Source organism: Phyllostomus hastatus, unplaced genomic scaffold (genome assembly GCF_019186645.2).
Source record: "Phyllostomus hastatus isolate PE091 unplaced genomic scaffold, TTU_PhHast_1.1 phas_scaffold_216, whole genome shotgun sequence".
In the NCBI taxonomy this organism is placed as follows: domain Eukaryota; kingdom Metazoa; phylum Chordata; class Mammalia; order Chiroptera; family Phyllostomidae; genus Phyllostomus; species Phyllostomus hastatus.
The window spans coordinates 9,382,818-9,402,760 of NW_025334018.1; the positions used below are offsets into that span (position 1 = coordinate 9,382,818).

Here is a 19,943-nt window from a genome sequence, read left to right on the forward strand (position 1 = left end):
TTTCCCTTCTCTTTGTAATTTCAAGATCCAGTCTTCTAATATAAAAAAGCTATAAATCTAATGCAGTGGCAATTTTTAAAAATTGAGTTCTTTTCCCATTCGCTCATTTCCAAATCAAACTTTCATTATCTCTACCCAGAGACCGCTGGGGACCGGCCTCTATCAGGGACATTGGAAGGAGGTGAACGGGGGGAGCTGGGTTTGAACTTTCACATTGCCTTTGACTGGCCTGCAGCATAGTTGCTGTAAGCCAGAAACCCCTTGAAGTGGTAACCAGGAAATTTAAGTTTGGAAGTGAATTATGGAACACTGACGTTGAGGTGGTTGGAGCGCGAAGCTCTTGCCTTTCAGACCCCGTGGGACTCCAGGGGTGTGTCTCTGCGTGCTGCCGGGCAGCCCGAGTCGGGAGTGTCCTTGAGCCTGGCGCTGGGGGTCATCCAAGTCCATAAACTCAGTCGTTCGATTCATTCGGTCATAAAAGGACCCCTGAGAAGAGATTCGTGTTAGTGAAACAAATGAGGTTTATCTACACAGCAAGATATCTATTTGACATTGTACATGCAGCGAGATACCTGGGCCTTGGAAGCAGTTACCAGTGAGCTGCACATAATATCCCTTGCTAATAAGTAGCCCTACTCAGAGAACCAAGTTAACCTGTCACCTGTTTAACTGCAGCAGGGAGCTGGCATCCCCAAGGCTCACATTCAGCGGAACATACTAGTAGTTTACAGCTGGCAGCCATTGCTCACCAGGCATTAACTGTTTCTAATGTCACCTCTGGTGCTTCCCGGTTAAGGAAATATCCTGTTCTCTACAACCTTTCCTGTTCATTGGAATCACTTTACTTTAGCACCTAAAGACCAATGCAGATAATTAGGATTGGTAGATTAAAATTTCTCTTCTTTTTATTTTTTCAGTGCCATGATTGGGGGGTGGGTTGTTGTTTTCTTAAATGTGATTTTAAGGGAACACCCCAGTTTTGTCAGCAGCACAGTGTGAGACTTGCTGGGATGTTCCCCCAGACACACAACAGGCATTTGATGTTATGTTAATTTATAGACGATTCATTTCATGACATTTCCTGGCCTTCCCTGTGAAATCGGGAACGTATCCCATTCAGAATCTTGAAAACACTCATGCCCTTAGCTTAATAAAATGAATGAGAGACAGTGGCAGTGGTGGAGTGGACTCCCCTCATTCCTGCCTAGGCCTGGAGCGTGAAGACGAGCCGGCAGGAAGATGGCTCGAGCTGCTAAAAGGGGTGGAGATGCAGTGTTTTTACAGGTGGCATCAGATTACTGTTTACCTGGTGTAAAGATTTCTTACCTTAGTATAACTAGGTTCATGTCGATGTCTTCCCCTCCTCTTTTTCACCCCACAGGCGAAGACTGCCGGGCAGAAGCACGATGGCACCGTGGGCCTGCTCACCTACCCGGTGCTGCAGGCAGCCGACATCCTGCTGTACAAGTAAGGAGCCGAGTGGGCCCGGTCTCACGCACCTCCTGCTGACAAGAGGGCGTTTCAACCTATTCCAGTGCAGTGGGCTCACGGGGAAGGTGGACGCAGACAAGATCACAAAAATTGGTTTGCATCTGTTCTGCAGTAACAGATACTAAATTCCGGACGTACGTTCCAGTGCGAAACTAATAGTATTAGGGTCTAACACTTAAATAGCACACACGTGCTGAAGACTGTTATAAGTGCTTTCCATACATTAACCCATTTAGTGCTTACAGCTCCTTTGAAAAGTTGCACTGTCATCATGCCCATTTTACAGATGAGGGAGCTAAGGCACAGAGTACTTAGTAATTTGCTCAGAGTCATGGAGCTTGGACCCAGTATTTGAGGCTAGAAAGTTTGGGTATAGAATTTGTGCTCTTAACCACTCTGCAGCATGAACTTCCCCAGTAATCATTAAACTTCCAGAGTTTCAAGGGTTGATTTCTCAGGTACTCCAGATTCTAGACCAGTGCTCATCAACAGAACTTGCCTGCAATTATGAGTTGTATCTGTGCTTCCCGAGACCGTAGCCATACCTGTGTATAGCAGTTGGGCACTAGAAATCTTGACAGAGGAGCCAAATTTTAAATCTGCGTGTAAGTGTGATGGTGGCGTGGAGATGACAGTCTGTGTGCTTTGTGGCATGACCCCAGGGCCGTGGTGCAGTTCCCACAGAAACAGCCAGAAGAGTAGCTGCTCAGCTTTCAGATAAGGAATGTCGAACATTACATGCAGGCTATCTTTAATTCTGATTAAAACGTATATATATGGGTCACATGTCTGTTCCTTGCATTAACTTGAATGCTGGGCTCCTGGTAGCATTTAATATTTATTATAAGTGACTTTTGATTTATCCTGGGAAGTCTATAATACATTCTCCCAAGAATAGTAAGTGAAAGTCTAAGGAAGATCTGATCACATATTTCCTAGCGAAGTAACACATTTACTTAGAAAGGTTCTATAAAGAGCCTTGATTTTTAATCGGTAAAATAGGAATAATGCTTATCCCACACAGGATGACTAAAGGATTAAAATGAAATATGGGCCAGGAGGTGCTGTGACTGAGAGCTGCCACTTGGTCATGACTGATGATGATTATGTTTTTGACAGTGACAATCTTGTATCTACTTTCATTTCCAAGGGCTACTTGTTTCTAGAGCCACAGGCTGAGATTTTTTTAGCACCAGGATGTGGAAGCGCAGGAGCATGTCACATTTCCTTGCCAGTTCAGGAGCTGTAACGGGCAAGTCCTCTGAGCTCAGGGCTGGGAGAGAGCGGAGTTTACCAGGAAGGAGTGCCCTCTGTGAGAACAGGTGCTCGGAGTGGGAAAGGACTTGAACGGGCCTCTTCCTTAATCCCTGGCTTCACAAATGCCAGCGGATGGGGTTAAACAGTTTTCCCAAAGCGGTGGGGTCAGTCCTGGAATGCTGGAGCCTGGAGCCCGGTTCTGGTCTCCGGAGGCCCGTGCCGACCCTCCTGACGGGGCCAGTAATTTTGTCAGGAGACAAGATCACGTGAACAGCCAGGGCCACCCAAGGTCATACACGCTAAAGTGACGATGAATTTACCTTCATCAGTTGCCCAAAATACAATTGGAGGAATGATAAAATACTGCACTTTCCCTCATCTACAAAGTGGGTTAATGCAGATTTTATATTAATTGAAATCACCTCGCATATTATCAATGCAAAATTTTAAGAGTGTAAGAGCAACATTTGAAAAGGCTGAAACTGGCAAAAGTAGTTCCTTAAGATCCCTAAATCTATATATATTAAATATATATGTCATATATTATAGATTTCTATATTATATATTATGTTATACATTATATTTATATACTGATAAATATATTATTTTTAAAGATTTCATTTATTTACTTTTTTAGACAGAGGGGAAGGGAGGGAGAGAAACCTGATCAGTTGCCTCTCACACACCTGCAACTGGGGCCCTGGCCCGCAACCCAGGCATGTGTCCTGACTGGGAATCAAACTGGCGACCTTTTGGTTCACAGGCTGGTGTTCAGTCCACTGAGCCACCGCAGCCAGGGCTAAATATATTATATATAAATACACAAAAATTTTTTAAAGATTTTATTTATTTCCAGAGAGAGGGAAAAGGAAGGCGAGAGGGAGAGAAACATCAATATGTGACTACCTCCTGCCCCCTACTGGGGGGGGCGGCGCCTGGCCCACAACCCAGGCATGTGCCCCAACCAGGAATCACACCAGTGACCCCTTGGTTCACAGGCTGGTGCTTAGTCCACTGAGCCACACCAGCCAGGGCTAAATACAGAAATTTTTATGTATTCTAAATGTGTAAATACAATGTCTGGCACAGATAGCACCCCTTTTTAATAAGTCTTTTATTAAAAATCATAAGCATGTAATTCTGTGACATAGCAATATCACACTCAAGCACACCATATGGCATTTTAGGTGGAATGTTCAAGTTAAAACTATACATTGTTGCATCCATATTATTACCCTACCAACCACACTCACGCAGGCCTTCCTGCTGCTGGACCCTCTATATTTCTTGTGCTCGGCCCTTTTGGAGCCATGGCTCAGGTTGTGAGTGTCCTCTTTCCTTACACGAAACAGTAACTGTTTCAGATGTGGCAGGTGACCGCTAAGCTTTCTGACAGCGTCCTGTCCTTCTCACAACGCCTGGTGCCAGCAGGTCCTCACACCATTGGTCAGCATGCTTCCAAGGAGAAGTATTCTTTTCCAACCTCCGTTATCCCCAGCCCACTCCCAGTAGCAAAAGTGTTTTCATGCTGTAAATACTCCTTCTTGAGCTCTTACTGATCAATTCGCTGGTTAGAACATGCACTTAGAATGATATAAGATGCCTTTCTCCTGTTTTCTGAAAGGGGGATTATGGTGGCAGATCCTTATTTACTTCCGTCAGGACTCTGATGTTTTACACCCAATTTGTTAAAATGAATAGATAAAAGTATCTTTCTATCACCCTGGCTGGTGTGGCTCAGTGGATTGAGCACTAACCTGCTAACCAAAAGGTCGCTAGTTCAATTCCCAGTCAGAGCACATGCCTGGGTTGCAGACCAGGTCCCCAGTAGGGGGCATATACGAGGCAACCACACATTGATGTTCCTCTCCCTCTCTTTCTCCCACCTTTCTTCTCTTTCCAAAAATAAATAAATAAACTCTTTAAAAATATTTTTCTATAAAGCTAAGTATCTGTATTCAAGATGACTGTCTACACCATAGCCCAGAGACCTACCTACCTGTAATGCTATAATTGGATCATACACGTGGAACAGACATCTGCATGCGCCTTTCCTTAAGAGAAACAACATCCCCACATTTCCCTCCTGCCTGGCCTCAGGCCGGACCTGCTGCTGCCAGCTGCACATGCTCAGCTCATAGCCTGTGCCTTCGGGCTCTCTTTTTTCTGGCCATCTTCCGTCAGACCGTTCCCAGGGGAGCTGTTGCCACCCTACACAAATCCCACACTTCCTGGGCATGTGTGCTGTTTGGACCACTACAAAGCGTGCAGACAAGTACTATAAAGTCAGGTCTGGTTTGCTACAGCATTTATCCTGCTAGCATTCATTTCTCATCTGTTTCATTATGCTTCCTCCCAAGTTTAGAAATTCCTAATTGCTTGATAATAAGTAGCAGAGGCAGGACTCAAACCTAGGTCTGACTTTTAGCCTGTACCATTGTTTTCTGTGTAACAGAGCTTAAGCACTTGGGGTGTTTTTGTTTAGTTTTGGTTCAGATATTGCTGGATTTTTAGCCAGAATGTCTGTGAATATTTACATTATAAATTTAGATAGATACAAAACACAAAGGAAGGAAGGAAGGATATTTGCATTTTCTCTCACCAACAAATCTATATGTGTGGCCTCTTCATAAAATGTTCATGCACGGCAAGTATATTTAGTGTTTGCTTTTGTCAAAACCAGCATGAGCGTGAGTGGTGCGTGGCCTGGGAAGGGAATGGGAGCCGTTCAGGCGAGTGTGTGACAGAACTGTGTAACCGTGCTGGGTGAGGAATCCAGAAGCGTACGGCTGAGGCCATCTTAAGTTTGAGAGTATGATAAACAAAACAGCAGATATTTGAAGATAGGCAGAATGCTCAAAAATAGCAAGGGTTCATAATTTTTATTTTGCCTCTACGTGTTTGTTTGTTTGTTTGTTTGTTTTGAGTATCTAATGTCAAACAGCTGGCTATATACTCAGTAAATATTTCACTTTCTCTCTCTCCACACACACACACACTGTTCTTATTAACATACAGCGGTACTTGTTTCGCACCTGCAATGCCACTCATCCGGGAACAGGCCGGGGGCACGGCCTTGAGGGAGAGGAAAGGAGAGGAAGGAGCCAGCATGTGGTGCACGCTGCCGGCCCGGCCATGCTGGCTGCTGCACACACGTCACCTCTGCAGACTCTCACCGCCGAGGCTCTGCCACACAGCTCAGCGGTGCTTTCCTGCGTTGCAGATTAGGAAGGGAAAGAGAGGTGCTGCTAACCCACTCAGACGGAGATGGGGGTGATTGCCTGGTGGCTCCCTTTCTTTCTCAAGAATTTGAACAGGGAAGCGTGGGAAGAGGATGAGAAGATAGTGAAAGCGAAAGCGGAGGTGACAAAGGAAAACGAGGAAAGAGGCCTCAAGGAACGGTGAGTGTGCAGAGCGAGAGGCCGACAAAAGCAGAGCAGAGCGAGTGAGAAGGTTGGCTGGAGACGTCCTTCGTGCGCTGTGATTCCACAGAAGGGCTGAGTCAGTAGAAGGTCTGAGGATCAGACGCTGCCATCGAGGACAAGTGAGATAATCCATTCCTCGAGCTGCTTTGGAGACTGACTTCCAGGTCCTGAATGATATCCTTTGTCTGTGAGGCCAGTCTGCCTCAGATCTTCATGAGATCCTGGGAGCTGCCAGCCAGACCTCCTTTCAGCCGTCTGTCTCCTGACGTCCTCAGGCTCCCCCGCCACTGCCAAAGCAATGGTCTCTTCTCCGTCTCGCTTTCCAGCTCTCAGGCAGGCACCAACACAGAGCCGGAACCTCCTGGAAGGCACTCCGAGGAATAGCTTTCAGGGAGAGAAGGGCCCCGAGATGTCAACAGACCACCCAGGACACCCTCCTACAAGCAATGGAGAGCTATGTGCATTTTAAGGACAGAGTGAACTAATGCAATGCATACTTTTAAAAGAGAACTGATTAAAATGGGAAAACTGAACTGGGGGACAAAAGCAGCTGGGGCGGTCTGCAGAGAGGCTCTTTGCTAGTCTGTTTGGACCTGGAGGGTGACAGTAAAGATGAAGAGAGTAGACAAACGGAGGAGATGGTAGGAGGTGAAGTGCAGAGGCCTCCTAACGGAGCGGACGCGTGTGGGGAGAGGCATCCGGGATGACCCCGAGTTTCTGACTCCACTCCTGGACCGAGGGCGTTGCGGCTCGCTGAGGGAGGGACACCGCGAGGGGACTGGCCAGAAGGGTGTGCGGCTTCACTGTGTGTCCTCCCTCCTCCTGGAAGCCTTAACTCCCCCGACGGATACGCCTTCTGACTGTCCCTGCCAGTTCCCGGCACCAGGCTTTGCACATGGTAGGTCTTCAGTAAGTAATTGCTACGCCGGGAGTCATCACAGCATATTTGGCAAGCAACCAGTGATGGCGAACTAATCCTTTACGAGAGGAAAAACGGCACCAAACTCCTGCCCCAGCCGGGCTGGGTAAAGGCCACAGCACGGAAAGCTCACAGCGAAGAAGTGGGGCGTGGGGGGGAGGAAACAAGAGAACAAATTTCTGCCAGCAGATACATGTAGGCAATGATTATTCATCTGGACACTAATTCTGCCAAAGGGCTGGGGTGGATCCCAAGTGAACGTAAACGCAATGAGGAACTCAGCAAAAGAAAAATGGTTTAGTCACCAGAGAAGATCAGACGCATTATTACGTGACAGAAGCTATAACAATCAAAATTATGAAAGACTTTTGTTTTATGTTGTGTCTAAGAAAGCACACACTCTGGGTAAGTAAAAAAAAAAAGAATATGGGGAAAAAGAGAAGACATTAATATGGATATCGTTATGGAGGGTATAAATTTTAAAAGAGCAGCACTAAATTATTTGAAGTGAAAGGAAGACTACGAGGAGAGAAGTTGCAAATGTGAAGAGTGTAGGCCCCATAAGTGAGCAGAATCAAAGACAGGCTGCATTAATGTAAAGTGTAAACTCAATGGATGAGAAGTGAGGGCCAAGATAAATTACAGGAGGTGAGAGGAGCAGCAGGAGCAGAGGGAGGAAAGACTAGAAACAAACAAACTGAAATCAGATGAAGAAGCCAAGTAGAGCAATAGGACCAGGTGAAAAAAATTAAAATTTTTAAAATCTCTCCCTCTAAAAGAAAGCAAAACTTCACAGAATGGTAAGAAAAGAGGCGAGGATCCGACATAAGGCAAAGACGCATGCAGGGTCATTATGAAAACTAAATGTGTTTTCTGTTTAGTTTGGTTGCTTTGTAAATCTGGAACCATTTTGACATGTGGAAATATTCATTTTGATGTGCTTAAAGTGTATTGATTATGGTAATTGTTTTTTCTGTGTTAGTTGCAGTCCATTGTGATTTCCTATGGGCTACCGTAATTGCTTTTTAACCTGCCCTGTTGGCTAATTTGGTTTGGGAGAGTCACGGTGACCCCTGCATGTCAGCGTCACTGTAATTTCAAGACAGCAGTAGGGGAGTCCAGCGAAAGGAGAGAAACATAAAAAGGTGTGTAGGGGGGTGCATGTACACCTCAGAGACCAGCATGTGCAGGGTTATGGGCGCCGAGGGAATCGTAAAAAGGAGCAGTGTGGTTTCTAGCACTCACCGGGCCAGGGACTGTGTGCTCCAGGCTGTGAGGAAGAGAGCGCCAGACAAAGGCCTACGCGTCATTTTGTACAATTTCCTAAATTCACTTGTGGACCTCAGAAGGAGAGAGACTACTTCCTGGTGCATTGTCAGCATCCCTGAATTTTCCTTTCCTATTCATTGTTCTGTCCCTGTTTTCTGGCAATTAAGAGAATTCTCACACTTTCTGTAGCATGCCATTTATACTTCGAAATTACCTAATCAGATATGTGAGCTGTCAGTTTCAAATGTGTGTCTCACCCACACGTATCAGGATGGCTGCCCAGGTCTGTGCCTGTCTCTGGGGCTATGAGTCGGTATTTAGGTCTGTGGTATGTCGGCTATTAAAAGGAAAGTGGTCGTGGCTTGAAAAAAGTCACAACGTGCCTCACACCAAGGTCTCTAATAGTATCAAAATTTCTCTTACCATTTTATCCTTCATCCTGTCAGATATGGATGAATATATGTCATATCATTCACTAGTGTTTATTGAGCTCTTACTGTCAAGTACCATGCTCGGTCATCTCATTTAATCCTTGAAACAAGTCTATGAGGTTGGCACCGTGATGGTCTCTGTTTTGCAGCAGAAACGGAGATTCAGAGAAGGTAAGAAAGCCGGCTGTGATAACTCGCCTCAGAGCTGGTGGAGCTGTGATTTAAATTCGGCAAGACTGACTTCTGAGTCCGTGCTTTCAGCCTCTCCCTTGATCACAAGCTCGTTTTATTATCATTGTTATCCTGGTATGAAACTAAAGTGACTTCGTGTAGATGATCGTGCCTTTCTCTTAAGATCATTCCTTTGTTGGATGAGTATTTATTAAGCTCCTCCTACATACCAGGCAGCTTTAGTAGGTGCTGGAAATACATTGAAAAGTAAGACAGACAAGCTCTCAGAGAGCTTCTTTTATAGCAAGAGAGAAAACAGCATGCTACTCAAGAAACAAACACATGAAATAAAATAATTAGTTTGGGATTAATACTTAAAGACAATAAGTAGGATGGCTTGAAAAACATTAAGAGAGGAAACTCAACTTTGGATCAGAGTGTAGTGAGGGAAGGCTTCGCTGAGTAGGTGCTACTGGAGCTTAGGCCTGAAATAGAGGAGCCGGCTTGAAGGCATTAAGGGAGGGACATTCTCGCAGATAGAAGAGCAGCATGTTCAACAAATCCAGCTCCCTGCTCTCTGCATTGGAGTATAAACTATCTGGGATGCGTGATTTCACTTTCTGTCTTTTTAGGGTCTAGCAGTGGGAGAGTCCAGTCTCTCACAGGTTCATTTCAATGTTCTAGTGTTGGGAAAACATTCTTTCCATATTAAACAAGAAAAATTAAAAATCGCTGCTCCTATTTCTGTATTTACAACATATTGGTGCATTTCCTTCAAACCAGTTTCTTAAGCAAACATTTCTCATGTGCCAACTACATGCTGGACACTAGATTGCGCTTTGCATGTGTTATTTTTCCCCTGAAAGAACCCCATGAGTAGGAACTATCATTAGTCAGTTTTAAGAATGAAGAAAAGGCTGCAGGAGGTTACATCAGCTTCCCGAGAACGCCCAACTGGAGAACAGGTATCTGGCCTCGGAATGGCCGGACCCCTGTCCCCACTCCAGCCACTGTGGCTTCTCCTTTATGTGAATTCGTGTCGTATGTATTTTCAAAAACAACTTGCATCCTTTTTTTTTTTTTGTCTTACATTTTCCCACATCATTTAAGTGTTTCCTGTTTTTCAGAGATTCCTTGTTTTCTGTATTTTGCTATGTAGGCTGTTTTCTTTACCTTTCAAATATGCCGGTGATTCGGAAGGTGTAGTTCTGTTTCCCATTCTAGTGATGATCATCTTTGAACTGAACATGAGCACCCACAGGGGCAGCCACCATCGCTCGTGTCTCTTAGAGGCTCAAAGGCAGCAGGGGAGCGGGAGATCTTTACAGGGAAAGGAAGGTTTCAGGTATTCCTTCCACTCTGAGGTTGTTGCCGTAGCGAAGCTGGAGGCTGGCTACGTAGAAATGGGGCATCTTACACGGTTTGTTTGGGGAGCACTTTGACTTCCTCTGGCTGGTCCTGAGTGGGACGAAGCGAGGACAAAGAGTGGGGATGCCAGCAGTCACTGAGGAAGCCTCGACCCTCTGGGGCAGTTGCTGCAGAGGCTGTGATTTGGCTTCCTGGTCTGGGCGCTCCAGAGGTTTTGGGTCATAGTTTTTTTGTTATTTATTATCTGGGTGTTGTGCACTTGTATATTAGTTTCTCTCTTTTCAGAAGTTACTCTTTGAGTCTTTTCTTTAACTGTTCCAAGCAAAAAGTGGGATCATGTGACCAGATAGGTGGGTTATTAATCAGACTGAAAGCTTCAGTCTAGACTCACTTCCTTTCAATTTTGTTAGCTAACCTGGGATTTTCAGCAAAAATTGTTATAAATGTATTGATTTTAGATTGCATTTCCTACTGCAAATTGTAACCAAAATTTAGACTTTATGTTTTCATGTTTATAGCCCGTCTTTATACCTCAGCATCCCCTCTTCTGAGTTCTTAAATCTTTAGGTTTCATTTAGGTATTTTCCCAGTCCTTTACATGCCTGAGAATTCCTTTCTGTTTAACTTGCAACATCTGTAAAATGGGGTTAAGTACAATAATAATACATTAAGCCCTGGCTTCTGTGGGTCCATGAACTGACTGCCAGCCTGCAGACCGAAAGGTCACTGGTTCGGTTCCCAGAGAGGTCACGTGCCTGGGTCGTGAGCCGTTCCCCTATTTGGGGGCGTGTGAGGCAACTGGTCAGTGTTTTTCTCCCTCTCTTTCTCCTTCCCTTCCCATCTCTCTAAAAATAAATAAATAAAACCTTTAACATATAATAATACATTAAAAGTGCTTAGTAAAGTATACAGCATGTAGGAGGTATTCAATAGCTATCAGCTACTTTATTATTATCATCATAATTATCACTGTGGTTCACAATAAAACACAGCTTGACTGGGTTTTTAATACCTTTTACTCTCAACCGTATAAACATTGTTCCATTGTTGTGTTATTAAGCTGATTTTTCTTATTTTTGTTTTTATTTTCTGGCTGTGGCATGTGGGATTTTTTTCTTTGACTTCGTAATTCAGATTTTCTCTCTGGCTTGTGTTTCAGTGTGAGTCTCTAGTGTTTTTTCCCTGAACCCGTCAATGTGCATACTGAGCTTTGACTGCTTACTTGTTTTCAAACCAGTCAAGTTTCCTTTCATTGTAAGGTTGTGGCGTCTATCCCAATGGCCCTTGTCTCTTCCTCTGGAGGACCATCATGTTAGGTCAGAGGACAGTCCTCCAACCTGCCAGCTGCTGGTCACGCTTCTCTTTTTCCTCTTGCTGTGAGTTCTGGAGGAGCTCTGAGTTGCTCACCCAGGTCACTGGTGTGACCTGTCCTTAGGATCCTGCTCCTTACTGCTCCTGACTCTTCCCTTCTGTGTTTGCTTTTCTTTATTTCGTCATTTCACTTTCTCTCCATGTTTTTGTTTTTCGTCACCACCGATGTTTTTCTCCTTTTGTGACTTCTTGCTTTTGTCTTAAAGCAACCATGTCTTTTCAAACCCTACTGAGGTTACCAAGCAGTTTTCTTTCAAAAAACAAAACTATCTGTTTCTTCCAAAAGTTCATTTTTAAATGTCGGATCTTCCTCAGAGTCTCAGGTTGCCTTTCCCTTGTTCCACATTTTTTTTTCGTAGGCCCCGTATTGGGCCTATACTAGTTTGTTTGGCTAAATCCATGCTGGAACAAGGAAACTATATTCAAATAGTGTCTGCCTGTGGACAGACTCTACTACAGACCCGTGTGTCCACCTTCTGTCTGCTTGGACGCTCTCAGGATTCTCTGTCGTAATTCTCCGGAGGGCAAAATGGGGTGCTCTGCCGCCAATCCAGTGGCTTGCATCCCTTCACTAGGTTAGCATTGGTGGCCTGAGATAGTTTTCTCCTACTGCGTGCCTTTAGCACTTTACTTTTTATTTCCTTCATTCAACAAATGCTCCTTGAGTGCTGCCCATGCCTGGCCAGAAAACACTCTGTATCCTGGGCTGCAGTGGTGGGTAAGACAAGCAAGTTCCTGCTGTCACAGAACTTACATCCTCATTCTTGTAAGGATGCAATACACGGTGAGCCATTCCTGCTGGCTCCACTGCTTGTGCAGTTGCTTTCTGAAAGCTGTTTTCATGACTGTAGAGAGAAAGAAAGAATCAGGCTGATGACAAGAAAAGGGTCAGTACCAATCTAGCTACAGTGGAGGGATGTCTGCCCTCGTCTCCAGCTGGGGTAGGTTTCTGGCAATGGGGGCATTTGCTCCGACTATGTGCTGCAAGAAGCTCAAACAATTGCTCAGTCTAGTCCAGTTTTATTGATCTTCACTGTTCATGAAAAGTCTTCTCAAATTCTGTGCTTAGTTTTAAATCTTGATGCTAGTTTTCACTTGTTTATCTTCCCTCTGTCCTCATGGATATTCCAGGTTAAAAAGTTCAGACAGATTATTTTGGACGATAGCACTGATATCATTTCAAACCTGGAATGTTGATTCATCATTGCTGAGTTTGGGAGTAAGTGTGGGCCATGTAACACCAGTGTCTAGTAGGAAGGCAGAGATGCAGTCCTAAGCCTGCAGAGAGATGGCAGAGCTGGAGACAAAGCCCTAGAAATCAGAAAAGAAGGGACATGCGGACCCTCACTGGAAAATTGATAAGCTCTCCAATGATGGAAGAAAACTGGAGGGCCAGACTATGTTTTTAGAAATATCAAGAAATGTGGAAGTTTACATATAAATAAATATTCCATCAGGTCTTGATTATCCACTTTGTTAAATATGCATAATGACCTGAGCTTTTCCCCCCACTCACAAACTGCCCCTATTTCTGACCACGATGGAGGGAAGTTGGAGTCAGAGTCAGGTAATGACCTCATGTCTAGTTCCGTAGGGAGTGCGTCTTGAGCCCCTTTCTGAAATGCAATGCATGTAGTCCTTTTTAGAATTCTGTTCTCTGCATAGCTGCCACTATTTGAAAGCTTGCCAAATTTCAGGTGCTGTGCTAAGCGCTTGACATGCATTGTCTCATTTAATCTCCACAGCAGTAGTATGGGAAAATGTTATTACTCCCAATTCACAGTAAAAAATTGCCTATGTAGAAACCCTGTGATTTACTCAGAGTTACATGAGACAAGAGTGGCAGAGTCAGGATTTGGTGCAAGCCTGATCAAAAGCCTGTTATCGTGAGTGAGTGCTCTAATGCATCTCACACATGAGTGCATGCACGCATGCACATGAGCACACACACATGCACACACGGCATCTGCATGAGTATATGAGGAACTATACGAAAACACAGGTAATGTTCAGGAATTTTTTTTTAAATAAATAAAATGAGCCCTGGCTGGTGTGGCTTGGAGGATTGAGTGCCAGCCTGTGAGCCAGAGGGTCGCCAGTTCAATTCCCAGTCAGGGCACATGCCTGGGTTACAGGCCAGGTCCCCAGTAGGGGGTGCTCGAGAGGCAACCACACGTTGATGTTTTTCTCCCTCTCTCTTCCTCCCTTGCCCTCTGTCTAAAATAAATAAATTAATAAAATCTTTAAAAATGAAAATAAAATAAATAAAATGAATTCTATTTGACTTTCATGCAAAAGAAATGTCAGATTTGCTTTGAAACCTATTCCTTATTCTGATACTCAAAACATTTATCAGTTCTTCTTTTGGGAATATATTCAGAATTATTTTATCAAACAAATATTAATTTCATTAGTTGACAGTCATGCTTTGTTTCTGACCAGAAAGTAGGGAAACATTTATTCACCAGATTTGTCTCCAGACAATTTTCAGTTATTGTAAAAGATCATTTTTTGTTCACTCTAATCAAAATTTCCTGTGCACAAAATAATGCAAGTTCCTTATCATTCTGTAACTATAGTTCAGGAACAGTCTTGTGCGTCTATTAAAATTCTCTTAACGAACACCACATAGAAACATAGGAAATGCCTTTTATGTTAACATAAAATGTGGTATGCATATTAAAACTGCAGTTATATAAAAGTATGCATTTACTATATAGAGACAATAACAAGGACTGGAAAGTATTTGCAGAAATAAAAATGATTTAATTTATGAGGGATATTTCAAAAATTTTCAAAATGTTCTCAAGTATTTTCTTGTCTTAAAATAGCTGGTCTTCACGCCAGTCAGAAGTGCCTTCACTGTCTCATGTTCTAGACGGATATGTTCAATGGACCAGTGGCCTGTGGACAGCAGTTCATGGGGAAAATCAGAGATCTTTACCAGTTTTTTAAGAATCATTAATTAACCCCTGGGCGAGGAAGTTCTCCTCTCTGTAACAAAGCACCGTAGTTTTCTAGCAACTTATCTTTGCTGTAGCTGTTTTTCTCTTAAAATTTTTAATTATTTAAATACTCAAGTTCACTTTAAGGGTGCTGTTTTCACAGGGGGGATGTCAAACTTCCTTGGTCAAGAAACTGCAGCATTTAATTAACTGTATTATCAAATGTAAACTTCCCAGCCAGCATTAAAGAGTTAAAATCCTGTCCTGGCCCTGTAACTCAGTTGGTTGGAGCTTTGTCCTGATATGGCAAGGTTGCAGGTTTGATCCCCAGTCAGGGCACATACAAGAATCAACCAATGAATGCATAAATAAGTGGAACAACAAATCAATGTTTCTCTCTCCCCTGCCCCAACCCTTTCTCTCTCTCTTTCTCTAAAATCGATAAATAAAAATCACCCATCTCCTTTCAGTATAGAGTTTTCTCCATTAAGACTTCTGCATAATGGTTAATTCTTCCCTTGTTTGACATAGCTCTCCAGGAGTCAACATTGCAAACTTTACATATAGAATTAAAATAATTATAAATGAAGTCCCTGTATTCTGATAATTTTTTGTTTTTTAAATTTTTTTTAAATTTTAATCGTTGTTCAAGTACAGTTTTCTCCCTTTTACTCCCATTCCAGCCCACCCACCCAACCTCCCCCACTTCCCTCCCATTACCACCCTCCCCCTAGTTTTTGTCCATGTGTCCTTTAAATTTGTTCCTGTAAACCCTTCCCATTCTCCCCTGTGTTCTGATAATTTTAGTCTCACATCATCATTGTATAATAACGTAAAATATTACAGATATAATTCAAGTCTCCTTTGTTCCTTTCCTCAGGCTCATCCCTTCCCCTCCTTCTCTGGAGGCAGCTGTGATCATGAACTTGTGGAAAAGCCCCCAGTATGTTCTTTAACTTATATGTGCATTGGTAAACAATGTATAGAATTGTCACATGTACTTTAAGATTTACATTACTCTCTTCTGCAACTTGCTTTTTTTCATTTGACACTGTTTTTGAGATCCCTCTACATTGTACTGGTAGATTTTGTTCGTTTAAGTCCCCTGCAGCATATTAATTGTCCTGCGATTGCAGTGTACTTGAAAACAAAAGAGCATATTTCCTTTTTTAAAATTTATCTTGGGCCCTGGCTGGCGTAGCTCAGTGAATTGAGCTCGGGCTGCGAACCAAAGCATCGCAGGTTCGATTCCCAGTCAGGGCACATACCTGGGTTGCAGGCCACAGCCCCCAGCAACTGCACATTGATGTTTCTCTCTCTCTCTCTTTCTCCCTCCCTTCCCTCTCTAAAAAGAAATAAATAAAATCTTTAAAAAAATTTATTTTGGAAAGAGAAAGACATTGATTTGTCTTTCCACTTATTTATGATTAATTAATTGATTCTTGTATGTGCTGTGACCAGGGATTGAACCCGCAATCTTGGCAGATTGGGATGACGCTCCCACCAACTGAACTACCCGGCCAGGACTGACAGCATAATTCAAAAAGATCTTGAGTTACACCCTGTGTGACGGGGAGGAAAACTCTCGCCCAAAGAGCTGTCTGCCATGTTTGATTTGAGGAGTTGGGTGGAGTGTCTTTCCAGTGTGAGCACAAGCTCTGAAGTACAAAGCATCTGGTCAAAGCCAGGATGACATGTGCTGAGTGGGTGAGGGAAGGAGGCGTGGTTTTAGAATACAATTATGCGTCGAGCCCGTGCTATTTAAGATACCATTCCTCCCTCCCAGCGAGATCCTGTCATTCTGGTGTTGATGGCTGTATTCTTCTGCCATGGAGGAAAGAGAACTGGAGCAGACAAACGTCTCTGGCATTTGTCTGACACACAGATAAAGACGTGGGTCTCCGCAGCCCCTCCGTAGTGGGAGAGCGTTTGCCGAACACCACCAGTGAAGTAGGCACAGGAAATGCAGCTGCTTGCAATACCGTTTCCGTCTAAGCAGGAGCCTTGCAGAGCTTTCTGTCTGTCTTTTATTAAAGGTCCACACACGTTCCTGTCGGGGAGGATCAAGTGCAGCACATGGAGCTGGTTCAGGATCTCGCTCGAGGGTTTAACAAGAAGTATGGGGAGTTCTTCCCAGAGCCCAAGTCCATTCTAAGTGAGTAACAAACATCTGTTTGGTAAATCGGAGCTTTTTTTTAATCCTTTAGTGTTTAAAAACATTTTTTAGTTATAGTTGACATGCTATATTTTATTAGCTCCAGGTACACAACTTAGTGATTGGACATGTATATGACTTACGAGTGATCACCTTGGTTAAGTCTAGCAATCAGGGCATGTTTTGAAGAAAGGATTGGATAACAGGCCAAAGCTTGGAACTTTCTTGGAACTCTACTTGGCTTTCTCATGGACAGGCTTCAGGATTTGTAACTAGATCCCCATCTTTTTCTGCCATGTAGGACTAGCAGACCTCACTGGATAACTGAATAAAATAATCAAAGAAGCTTGAAAAGTATGGGAGAGACTAAAAACTAAAAATAATCACTTTTAAGTATATTCTATGACTCACCATATATAAATATTTACATGTAAAATATGTACTTACATATAAAAATATATGTTTTATATGTATATAAAGTATCAATCATTTGGTAGAACAGGTACCTGTCCCTGTTTGATGGATAAGGAAGCTAAGGCTTTGCAGGGCTAACAGTGTGTCCAAGTCCTGTGTGTAGTTAGTAGCAAGGCTGGGCCCTGCATTGAGTTCCTCTGATTCCAGAACCAGTTCACCTCGCCTTCCCTGTCCACAATAAGACAAAAGCCATGTCATTGCGGACTGCTGGATCATAACCAGGTAAAACCAGAAGGTGCTGGGGACCCTCACACTGTGCACTCTTAAAATGCACAACCAAGGTGGAATGTTAAGTCCACCTACCGAATCCGAGACCTCAGCTGCGGCTGGCCCGGCTGTGCTAGTTTGGAATCTTCTTGAGGAAAGAAGCTATAAATCTCTACCGACATTTTTGTAGCTATGTAAACTTGTGGCAGGGCCAGAATCACGGAGCCTCAGCTCTGTCCATCTTTATTAAGCTGATAGCATTTTAAAGGAATAGAACACGTTCCCAGTACGAATTCAGAAACATAAGGCAGATATAAATTTCAAAGTTATTTCGACAGTTGCCACAGATGAATTCAGGGCACCCCATGCACCAAATTCAACCTTCTTTTAGCAATAAGTAACATTTCAGTGTTTTGGCCTATTATTATTTTACCTATTTCAACTTTATATGCTTCTATATTAGCCATAAAAGAGGCAGTTATTACTACCACTGGTTTATGAAGCACAGCTTAACATCTTGATTCTATCAGAGCAATAAACAAGCGTCTCTAGTGTGTGTGTGTTTGCACACACTTATGTAATCCTGAGTAAGGGTTGTATAAGTGTGTACCTTCTGAGTGTCAGTCCTTGGAAGGACTGACACAGATCATTAAAATTGGTCTGGGGACAGCAAGGGCAGTGGTTGTGGGTGGGGGGTGATTAGCTAGTAGGCAAGCACAGAGAGGAAAAGAGAGGGAGAGGAAAGAAATAGTCCCTTTTATCAAGGTGTGCACAGTAAAAGCAGCGTGATTGATATAGTTTATTTGTATAAGATTATACATTTTACGTGTACATGTGCACTCATAGTGCATAAAAATATGATCTACAAAATGTTAACATTAGTGCTACATATTTCAGATGACATTTACTTTCTCGCTTGTATAAATTGCTTGAATTTTGCACAGTGAGAGTTTAATTTTTATATCATCAGACAAAAGTAATAAAGTCATTTGGTATTGATTTTTTTAAAGATCTAGACGCTGACATTCCTAGTACTTTTTTTAATGTTGTCATTTTGTTTTGTTTTGTTTTGGGGACGTGTGTGTCGGTGTTTTCACCTAAGCATCAATGAAGAAGGTAAAATCCCTCCGAGACCCTTCTGCCAAAATGTCGAAATCAGACCCAGACAAACTGGCCACCGTCAGAATAACAGACAGCCCAGAGGAGATAGTGCAGAAATTCCGCAAGGCCGTGACGGACTTCACCTCGGAGGTCACCTACGACCCGGCCGGCCGGCCGGGCGTGTCCAACCTGGTCGCCATCCACTCCGCAGTGAGCGGGCTCCCGGTGCAGGAAGTGGTCCGCCAGAGCGCCGGGATCGACACGGCTCGCTACAAGCTGTTGGTGGCAGATGCTGTGATTGAGAAATTTGCTCCAATTAAGAGCGAACTTGAAAAACTGAAGTTGGACAAGGACCACATAGAGAAGGTTTTACAAGTTGGGTCAGCAAAAGCCAAGGAATTAGCGTATCCCGTGTGCCAGGAGGTGAAGAAGTTGGTGGGGCTTCTGTAGGGAGCTTCAACTAAGGACGAAAAGGCTTTTCTGTTCAGTGGCCTGGGCACTCCGATAAAGGCAGCTTTCCTTGCGAGCGAACAATCATAGTTTGGGGACATTGAACTTGGTGTACCTGATTTTGGCTTCATTCGATGAATAATGCTTTGTAGCCTTCAAACAGAGCAGTGTTCTAAATCCTATCAATACAACACTGTGGCCGGAAAACAAACAAACAAAGAGACCAAGAAGTTATATTATACCTTTCTGAATCCTCAATTTTGGAGGCAGACTCCTCGGCCTGAATCCATGTACACAGATGTGATGGAGGCGATCAGTGATTTGGCAAATGGGGGTATCAGTTGTGTGTCTCTCGAGCACACGTGGTCACCGGTGGTCACACTATCTGTCCCAACCCTGCTGCAGTGACATGCAGAGGTCTTAGACTTGTAACCCCTGGGATGCCATTGGACCAATTTGTAGTCAGATCTCATAAAAATAAGTTGATGATGATAGTTCATTTGTCACTGAGGCAGTGCCTGCTTTAATGGATTTAACCTGCTTGCTTCCCAAGAGATTACACCGATTGTTCCAGCAAGTTCTTTTTTTTTTTTTTAAATTCAGAGATGCAGGATATAATCTACTATTTCACTTTGATTTATTTGTGGTGCAAGAGCCTAGTCCCTTCCTAGATGATGTTCCTAATAAGTACTTCCTTGCATTTCTCTCTCAGCTTCACCTCACCCCCGTAAAATACATGGGAGAAAAATTCCCATTTTACACTGACGAGGGGGAGTCTCCGGGACTGCGCTACTTGCACAGTATCACTCGGGAAGTGAGAAGCAAATCCAAGGTCAAAACCTTTACCCCTTCCAGGAGCCTCCAACCATGATTATTTGGAAGGTGTGTCCTGGAAATACGCTCTTATAA

General features: G+C 43.6%; 1 protein-coding gene across 2 annotated transcripts in view; it reads left to right on the top strand.

Annotated features, from left to right (window-relative positions):
* WARS2 (tryptophanyl tRNA synthetase 2, mitochondrial) overlaps window positions 1-19,634 on the top strand; it is a 76,543-nt gene extending 56,909 nt beyond the window's left edge. The window contains exons 4-7 of one of the 2 annotated variants that reach the window (XM_045816688.1): window positions 1,382-1,467; window positions 15,528-15,590; window positions 16,684-16,802; window positions 18,586-19,634. In XM_045816688.1, coding sequence (XP_045672644.1) covers window positions 1,382-1,467; window positions 15,528-15,590; window positions 16,684-16,802; window positions 18,586-19,034 — 717 coding nt within the window. In that variant the 3' untranslated portion in view covers window positions 19,035-19,634. The remainder of the gene's footprint in view (window positions 1-1,381; window positions 1,468-15,527; window positions 15,591-16,683; window positions 16,803-18,585) is intronic. The other variant, XM_045816689.1, reaches the window with a different exon arrangement.
* Window positions 19,635-19,943: the final 309 nt, after the last annotated feature.